Here is a 9,149-nt window from a genome sequence, read left to right on the forward strand (position 1 = left end):
CCAGTGGTTTGCTCGTCTTCACTGACCAAACCCACCATCTTACATTTTGATCATCAAACAGAGGCATCATTGTGGTGTTACTGCAGGGCTGCAGGTCAGAGAGAGATTTCTTCCCCTCCGTGCTTTAGCTTACAGGCTCTCCAGGGTTTCTTCTAATGCCATGTCCTGAAACTCGGAAGCTGTAAAAGTCTTGGGGCTCCTGACCTGTCCTTATCAGGCTACTTTTCAGTATTTAAGGACACGGCAGTGTTTGACTTGCGAGTTTCACTTGGCAGGCAAAAGGTGAAGCTGTTCACTGCTCACAACAACATGACCAACTACGCCACGGTGTGGGCATCGAAAACGAACCTGGAGCAGCGGAAAGGGCGAGCCGGTCGCGTCCGCCCCGGCTTCTGTTTCCACCTTTGCAGCAAAGCTCGCTTCGAAAGGTAGGGCGGTACTGAATAGATGGCTGAACTGTAAACATGAGACGAGTGGGGTGTTTTTGTCGCGGACGGGGGTGCATTGAGAAAAACCGCAACTTGTGTCAGCAGCAAGCAGTGGTATTGATTGGGCGAAGTTGAAACGACAGTGGCGTGAACTTCATGTAACTCCAAATGCAGAACTAATGGTTGGACCATTTCTGCCCTCATTAAGGGGACTGGTGTGCATGACAGACCGAAACAGACCTTTTGACACCTAACTGCTGACTCGACACATTTTGTTTCACATTTTCATGCTGAGGATAAGTTGGCTTCATCTTCGTGGCTTCGGTGCAGTCACACATGGGTTCTGCGGAATCGCAGGCCTGCCGCGGAGAGGAACTCGCAAGCCACATACATATCAACTCTTGAGCAGAACATTTTTAGGCTTGTTCCATTGTTGGCAGGAGTAGCGCATAGCTGCTGTCATAGCCTCTGGATTTAAATGTAGGGTTGGAGCCAACCAGTCGGGCATGAAGATAGATTCAAATGGGTAGCCTTGTTGGTCTGAGGCAGCAGAACAAACGTTGAGTCCGGTAGCACCTTTAAGACCAACAACATTTGATTCACGGTATAAACTTTTGTGTGCCATGAACACTTCCTCAGGTAAGGGTGGTGGGGGGGGGAATTGTATCTGAAGAAGTGTGCGAACACACAAAACCTCATCCCTTAAATAAAACTTTGTTGATCTTAAAGGTGCTACTGAACTCAAAATTTGTTCCTTTGACATCAGAGCTTCCTTCTCCTGTAAAAGGGTTTATCACATTGGCAGAGAGTTCTGTGCACCAAAGCTATATGCTGGCATCAGTGGAACGGATGAGTAGGAATCAGCTCATGAAAAATGCAACTTTTCAAAATCTCCCCCTCCCCAATGCCTAGGCTTGAGACTCACATGACCCCAGAGATGTTCCGAACGCCACTGCACGAAATCGCTTTGAGCATCAAACTACTGCGGCTGGGAGGAATTGGACAGTTCCTGGCCAAAGCTATCGAGCCACCTCCACTGGATGCAGTGATTGAAGCAGAGCATACACTGAGAGGTACTTGGCTGACTTTGACCTGTTCTCAAGCATGGATGGTGTTCTCTGTCACCTTGGTTAATTCTGAATGGCCTAGTTCAGCCTTACAAATATGTCCCCTGTTTTAAGCATACAAGATCCCCCCACCCCCCCGTTCACCTGTCTGTTGATATCTGTTCTGGTAATGTGTGGCCCATATAAAAAGGTAAAGGTATCCCCTGTGCAAGCACCAGGTCATGTTTGACCCTTGGGGTGACCCTAGCGTTTTCTTGGCAGACTCAGTACAAGGTGGTTTGTGGCCCATCTGATAGTAAAGGGGGGAAAGGAGCTTTGGTTTAAGGTTTCCTGCCTAGTCTCCTAGAGGAACATCTTACTCATTTAGGGATGCCAGGCCCCAAGTGGCACCTGGAGATGGGATCCCCCAGAATTATAAGCTCATCTCCAGATGACAGAGATCAGTTTCCCTGGTGGACTCCATAGCATTCTGCTCCACGGAGGCCCCACTCTGCCCCAAATCTTGCCCATTCCTGCTCCTTCCCCAAAGTCTCCTAGTGTTTTGTCTCCTGGTGTTTTGCACACCAGAGCTGGCAACCCTATACTCACTACAAACAGCCAAATTTGCACATTACAAACAGCGAAATCTGCTTCAAACTAGCACTCAGGAAACTTTGAGAAAGCTCCTCAGTAGTTGGATTCTGTGGGGTTGGATTCTAGCTTGGCCACAGGGCTGGCACGGTGTCCTTGGGCAGGGCATTTCCTGCCCTCGTTTCTTGAAGAACTGCCTTGCTGAATCCAGCCTGTTGTCCACAGTAGTCCAGCACGGTGGGGTTTGAATGGTGTCCAGCTCAGATTGCCTTAAGGAAATTAACAAGTAGCCTTTCCCTTCTGTTGCCATCTGTATCATTTTAAATGCTTAGCTAGTTACGAAGACGAGATTTTTTTCTGTTTGTTTCTTTTTAATCACACGAAACATAAACTCGTTTTGCTCACGGCTTTTGTTTCAGAGCTCGATGCTTTGGACTCAAACGATGAGTTGACCCCGCTTGGGAGAATTTTAGCCCGGCTGCCCATTGAACCTCGCCTTGGGAAGATGATGATAATGGGATGCATTTTTTAGTAAGTGCCCTTTGCCAAGTAAAAGATAATACGCAAGTAAATTGAGTCCTGATGGATGTGGGCAATTTTATGACAGAGTTGAGCATTATTGTGTTTTTCTGTAAAGCCAGGAGACCAAATATTTACTCAAAAGAAGGAGATGCATGTAGACATTATTAAAGAGTTAGGAATGCGATCATTCTTACTCATCCCGGATTTATGAGAATAATTAAGGCCAGTAGTGGCACAATGCCTCCTTTCTCTGCTCCCAGTTTCTAGCGTCCCCTAATGATGCATTCTGAATGTTTTTGAGGATTTGACCTGTAGTTAAGTATCAGGACTTATTGAAATCAGGCTCTGGAACCAAGTACAAAGAGCAGGTGAGAATAGAGTCTCTGGTCTCTATTTCAGTGTGGGAGACGCTGTATGCACAATCTCTGCCGCCACCTGCTTCCCAGAGCCTTTCATCAGCGAAGGGAAGCGGCTCGGTTACGTCCACAGGAATTTCGCCGGCAACCGTTTCTCTGACCACGTGGCCCTGCTTTCGGTCTTCCAAGCCTGGGATGATGCGAGGTAGTTCTGGCTGCGGACAGTTGGCCTTCCGCTTAGCTGTCTTACGGGGCGGTTCCTTCAGATGGCTGCAGGCCAGCCTTTTCTCCGTTTTCATTGTCCCCTTTTGCAGAATGGGTGGGGAAGATGCCGAGATCCGGTTCTGCGAGCACAAGAGGCTCAACATGTCCACGCTCCGAATGACTTGGGAGGCCAAAGTGCAGCTGAAAGATATCCTCGTCAATTCTGGCTTCCCTGAAGGTAACAGGCTGGGGGGGGGGCACATGGGAAGCTTTGGTGGTGTTTTTTGTTGAGGGGGCGGGGTTCTTTAATTCATTTCATTTTATTTATTCTTTGATGATTTGTACCCCACTCTTCCCAGCATAATGCCTCAGGGAGGCTTCCAACATAAGTACATAGCATTATAATTTAAAACATCACCTTAAAACAATCAAGCAAACTGTGTAGCAAAACACTTCAGTTTTTGTGGGGGGGGCAGTATCCATGTAGAGGGACCCCAGGGGGTGTTGAACCAAAGCCGACTTGGTGTTCATTGGCCCCAACCAAATGCCTGATGGTAGAGCTCCATATTCCAGACCTTGCAGAACTGACTCAGTTCTGTCAGAGCTCTTGGCTCTTCCAGGAACTCATTCCACCAGATTGGGGCCAGCACTGGAAAGGCCCTGGCGAGGCCAGGCATACTTTGGTCCAGGGTTCACTAATTTGTCCATGCTGAAAGATCTTAGATATCCTTTGGGAGTCATAGTTAGCCAAGCAGTCCTTAAGCTAAAAAGTGGCCCAGTGAATGAATGGATGATGTTGAAGATTCAAGAAGAATTTCTTGCCACAATTGTGTCCTTACTCAGAAGCGTTTTGCAAGAATGGAGGCATTTTGTATTCAAAATACTGTTTTTAAGAGACCCAAAATTCAGGAGGTGTTGGCTAGTTTTGACCACAATGTTATGTATTCTGGAAGTGGCTGATGGCAGGAAGAAGCCACGCGTGGAAAGCATCCCAAAATTTTAAACTTGGCTAAAAGGTACAAATTCCTGCTCAGTTGCTTCCACCATTTGCAGTTAGAGATCAATTCTGCAACCTTCTTAATCCTATTTTTGGACAGGGTGCCATAAATGGGAGGAGCTCTGTGCATGCGCAGAGAAAAACTCTGCTGCCAGAGAAAGGTCCCAGCTGCACTAGCTTCCATCTCTTTGCTTGGGGAAAGGGAAAAGTTGGTATGTCTGTTCATTTCTGTTCATTGAGCTGAAGAATAAAGTAGACATTTAATCTGTTCACTGACCTCTAACATTCAAAAGATGCCAAGTTCACAGCTCCTTGGAAGCAGAGGGCCCTATAAGGAGTAGCTAGACTTTTTAGGTGGTGTGTTTCTGTTTTTAGTTGTTATGTTTCTGTTCTCTTCCCAGACTGCTTGATGACACAGATATTTAACAATACCGGACCAGACAACAATCTGGATGTCGTTATCTCTCTGCTGGCCTTTGGCTTGTACCCCAACGTCTGCTTCCACAAGGAGAAGAGGAAGATTTTAACCACCGAGGGGCGCAATGCCTTAATCCACAAATCTTCTGTCAACTGCCCATTCAGCAGCCAAGACATGAAATACCCTTCTCCATTCTTTGTTTTTGGAGAAAAGGTAGGCAGGCGTGAAACAAACGTTGAATCAACAGTATTAGCTTGCGCTTTGATTACACCTTTCCACCCAGTGTATATTTTTAATGAGGATCTTTTAGTGGAAATGCCAGTTCTGTTTACCAGTTCTGTAGATCTCCTGTGCTATGCAGCAGGTACCTGAACTAAGAATTGTAAACTGCTGTACTCTGTGCCATCTGAGAGGCAGGAAAAATCACAGTTGATGGACATTAAGCGAAAGAGTCTATTTGGACAGAAGCACTGTTACCATAGGTAGGACTTAAAGCATTATAACTTTGAAAATTGGACTCTTTAGTAATATATTATTAAGCACATTATAGCACATTAATTGTTGCCAAGTTTTCTTTCCTGCTACCAGTCTGAGTTTACCATACACAATACTTATTTTGAGTAAAACCTTGTATTTCACTCATTCCAGAAAGTAGGGGGAAAAGGTTTCAGCACTGTAAAATTTCTGAAATTTTCCATTTTTTCTCTAGTCTTTAATTCTAATTTGCCAAACACCATGTTTTTAATGGCCATGGAAAGCAATACGTAGTTTGTTTCCTAGGATAGAAAACACAAAAGCAGTATATATTCTGTCTGTACTTTGAAACATATCTTGTACATTTTTATATGTTGCTCAAATAACTTGGAGTCCGGTACATGGGGTTTTCTCCCCCAGTTATGAAATCAGATGTCTTTTAGGATAGTAGAGTCAAAGTGGGGGGTGGGGTCAGAGGGAAGCTAGTTAGTGATAGAGGACGACAGAAATGGCGTCTAGTATTTTAGTGCTGGATAAGTTTTAGTCTCTGCTGTGACCACAGTGTTTAGAAACGTCTTAGAAATGTGAATGCTGTATGCACCGTGTGCTAGCATGATGTATATTTGTTCCCTTTGTAGATCCGGACACGAGCCATTTCTGCCAAAGCCATGACCTTAGTGAGCCCTTTGCAGCTGCTTCTGTTTGGCTCAAAGAAAGTCATGTCTGATGGCCAGCTTATTATACTGGATGACTGGTATGGACTTCTGGCTGAGAGTGGCAGTGAAATGCATGCGTGGGTGCTGGGAGGTACAGTGGCTGGCTAGTTGGCTGTACAAGTCAAGAAGGGGGAAAACGGGAATTTGACCAGAATGTTCTGTGGCCAAAAATTGTGTTTCACAACTTTGTTCAATTAAAGTCTTGTACTGGATGAATCCTAGTGGAGCCGATATAAACAAGAGCTGCTGTGCAGGAATTGTGGACATTTTGCACCTTTTTTGCCCCAATCAAAATGGAAACACTCCTTATCTAGGAAAGCCTTTTGACCGTGCAAGCAGAAATTTGTACCTTTAGTAATACTGGTAGGCCTCTGTTTTAGAATTTGCTCCAGTATTAGATCTTACCTTGTACAATAAAATGTCAGGGTTCTTCTCATGATGTGCCGGCCCTCTGATTGGCCTCTGGGGGGCAGGAGTGCTGGCGCCTGGGGTCCTCTGATTGGCCATCACTGGGAGAGCACTCCCACACTGACGCTACAGTGGCATTTGCTACAGGGGCCTGCCATTCTCCCTGCCCTTCCCCACGGTGTGCAGGAGGAGCTTCTTCTGGTTCCCTGGCCACCCTGCATGGTGAGAGCTTGTGGGTTTGGGGGTCTCCCGTCAGCTCTGTGCCCTGCGCCACTAGAGCTGTCAGGGTGCAGTGGTTCCTCCCGCTGCTTCCCTCTCCACAGAAATCTTTTGTAGAAGGTGAAAGAGCTTGCGGGGATCCGGCTGTACCCTCTGCCCACCTCAGTTGCCCTTGCTGCCCTCCAGGCATCTGGTGCAGCCAGCGGCCACTAAAGCCTGCTTTAAAGCAGCCTAGGAGCTGGTGGCTTCCCCCACTCTGTGGGAAGATGGGGAGGAGGACACTAGAGAGAAGCCTGCTGTAAATGTGGCCTTGCCACCACTAGTGCCCCCACCCCCACCTGCTCTCGCCATGGGAGAGGCAGGCCAGTGAGGCCTGCTTTAAAGGTGGCCTGGGAGTCGCCGCCCGCTGCGACCGGGAGAGGTGACTTGCTGCTGCTACCCCGCTTTTGACGCAGTCTTTGCTGCCATGTCCTATTCCCTGCTCCCACAGTGAGCAGTGGGAGCGGGGCACTTCTAGCCCGCTTTTAAGGTGGCCTTCACTTCCTAGTTGCTAATCACTTACCACATGGCCAATATTGATGGCAGTATTGGTGCACCAGATACGTAGTTGGAGAGAAGAATGCCACAGTCGTTAGAAAGCCTGTCAGTGGCATTATGGAAAACATAACACATTTTGTCTTCTCCCCCTTTTCCTGCTAAAACTTAGGATCTCTTTCAGAATCCCTGCAGCATTTCAATTCCTGTTGCTTTTCGGGATAGTGAATAAGTGTTAAATTCTGAAAGAGCCAGAAGTGTTGCTTGCTTTGTAGAATGCGTTCTGCCCCAGCTGAGTAATATGTTAACGGTGGATACGTTCTTTTGAAATTACCTTCTTTGCTCAGGATCAAGTTGTTGATGCCCCACAACGCTGCTGCCTGTATTGCTGCCTTGCGAGCAGCCATGGAAGCCCTTGTGGTAGAAGTCACCCAGAACCCAGAAATCATCAGCCAGCTGGACCAGCTGAACGAGCAGATGCTGACTGTCATACGGCAGATCTCCAGACCCATCGCTGCCGGCATCAACCTTTCAGCAGGCAGTACAAGGTGAGCACTCGCCTACCTTGAGGTGCATCTTGCTTGCTGCAGTGGAATCTTTTGTGTGAGCATTTTAATTTATTGAAGCTCAGAAAGCAGATGGGTCTTGCTTATCATTTGGCTAAGAAAGATGGGAAACGAAGTCAAAAGAAATGTCCTGTGAACTGCGAGGTATATAGAGATCCATGCTGGATATTTGTGTTTAACAAATAATCTGAAGGTGAAACGGAGCAATCTTATGAATTGGTGTGAAAATATTCAGGACGGTAAAATAATGCAAATGGTGCAGATGCCCACCATAGCCTTACCTGACAGTCCAGGGGTAGTCAAACTGCGGCCCTCCAGATGTCCGTGAACTACAATTCCCATGAGCCCCTGCTCGCATTGTAGTCCATGGACATCTGCAGGGGGACGCATTTTGACTACCCCATTGCCCAGGCAGTAGTAAATTGGTAGATAAAATTGAAGTGTTAAGCATAAAGGAATGTAAGCATAAAGAGTGGGAAGCCTTAAATTCGTTCAAGGCTTTAAAACAGTTTTGGGACAGGGTGGAGGGCACAAGGTATCTACAGCGACAAGAAAGAAAAATTGTTCTCAGAGCACTGTGCTGTTAAGACTTTAAAAGTCCCTTCCACGCTCTTAAACTTGGTAAAATTATAATTTCTTAATGCAAGAGCCGTCGTTGAATAGACACTGCGTAGACGTTTGTATGAGCATGAATAAGCTGCTTTAATTTTGTCCTTAGATATGGTGATGGACCTCGCCCACCTAAAATGGCTCGATATGACAACGGAGGGGGCTACCGAGGAAGAGGCGGTGGTGGCTACAGGGGTGGATATGGAGGTGGCTATAACTCTTTCGGTGGCGGCTCTGGAGGAAGAGGTTATTCGGGGGGCGGGGGCGGCTATCGAGGAGGTGGGGGTGGTTTCAGGCGACCTGGTGGGGGCTTCCGAGGTTCAGGTGGAGGATATCAAAGTAGGGGAGATAGGGGAGGCGGGTTCAGGGGAGGGTGGAATGCTTACTGAGGAAACCGGTAACCAGCGCAGAATGAGACATGCTTTTGTTTTATTCCATTGAATCATTTGTAAGGTAGAAGTGTTCCTACTTCTGAGTTTCATTTTGAATTCTGATATTTATGTAAAATATATATTCTGATTGTTGTAATAGTATTACATAATGTGTTCAGTCCGAACCTAATAAAACATCTTTTCTTTTTTCTTTTAAGTCCTGTCCTGGACCGTACTTTGATATTGTTTGGTACTTCACCTTTAGGCAAAGCTAAGGAGTCACAAAGCGTATCAAGCATACAGTCAAATACTGACATTAGAATGTCCATTGCCATGTACTCCACTCAAGAAGGGGGGGGGGGGAGAAAAAGACCACAAGAGACAGAAGTAGGACCTGATAGCTACCAAATGGGGCAGATTCTGGGCTGAGGTTTAAATCCCAGAGTAATAGACCAGGTGTTTTGGCAGCCAATACAAAGAGCAGCAAAGGAACCTAGTTGTTGGCACTAGATTATCCCAGTCATTAGATATTAGTATTCTGAGGCAGGCAAGAAGCTCAATTTTGGAGCTAGGTCCTAGTTAAAAGGCTCTAGAGCAAGGGTAGTCAAACTGCAGCCCTCCAGATGTTTCAAAAGCATTGGATTAGGGGTCCAATTCTATGCGCCCCCCCCCCCAAGAAGATGCTTCCAT

At 46.6% G+C, this 9,149-nt stretch overlaps 1 protein-coding gene across 2 annotated transcripts in view; it reads left to right on the plus strand.

The window, feature by feature from the left end:
* Nucleotides 1-8,676, plus strand: part of DHX9 (DExH-box helicase 9) — a 28,842-nt gene extending 20,166 nt beyond the window's left edge. For both annotated transcript variants that reach the window (XM_077332609.1, XM_077332610.1), the window contains 9 exons: nt 276-428; nt 1,341-1,501; nt 2,485-2,596; nt 2,987-3,148; nt 3,258-3,385; nt 4,546-4,775; nt 5,675-5,790; nt 7,261-7,461; nt 8,198-8,676. In XM_077332609.1, the coding sequence (XP_077188724.1) occupies nt 276-428; nt 1,341-1,501; nt 2,485-2,596; nt 2,987-3,148; nt 3,258-3,385; nt 4,546-4,775; nt 5,675-5,790; nt 7,261-7,461; nt 8,198-8,477 (1,543 nt within the window). In that variant the 3' untranslated portion in view covers nt 8,478-8,676. The remainder of the gene's footprint in view (nt 1-275; nt 429-1,340; nt 1,502-2,484; nt 2,597-2,986; nt 3,149-3,257; nt 3,386-4,545; nt 4,776-5,674; nt 5,791-7,260; nt 7,462-8,197) is intronic.
* Nucleotides 8,677-9,149: the final 473 nt, after the last annotated feature.

Source organism: Paroedura picta, chromosome 4, assembly GCF_049243985.1.
Source record: "Paroedura picta isolate Pp20150507F chromosome 4, Ppicta_v3.0, whole genome shotgun sequence".
Taxonomy (NCBI): Eukaryota; Metazoa; Chordata; class Lepidosauria; order Squamata; family Gekkonidae; genus Paroedura; species Paroedura picta.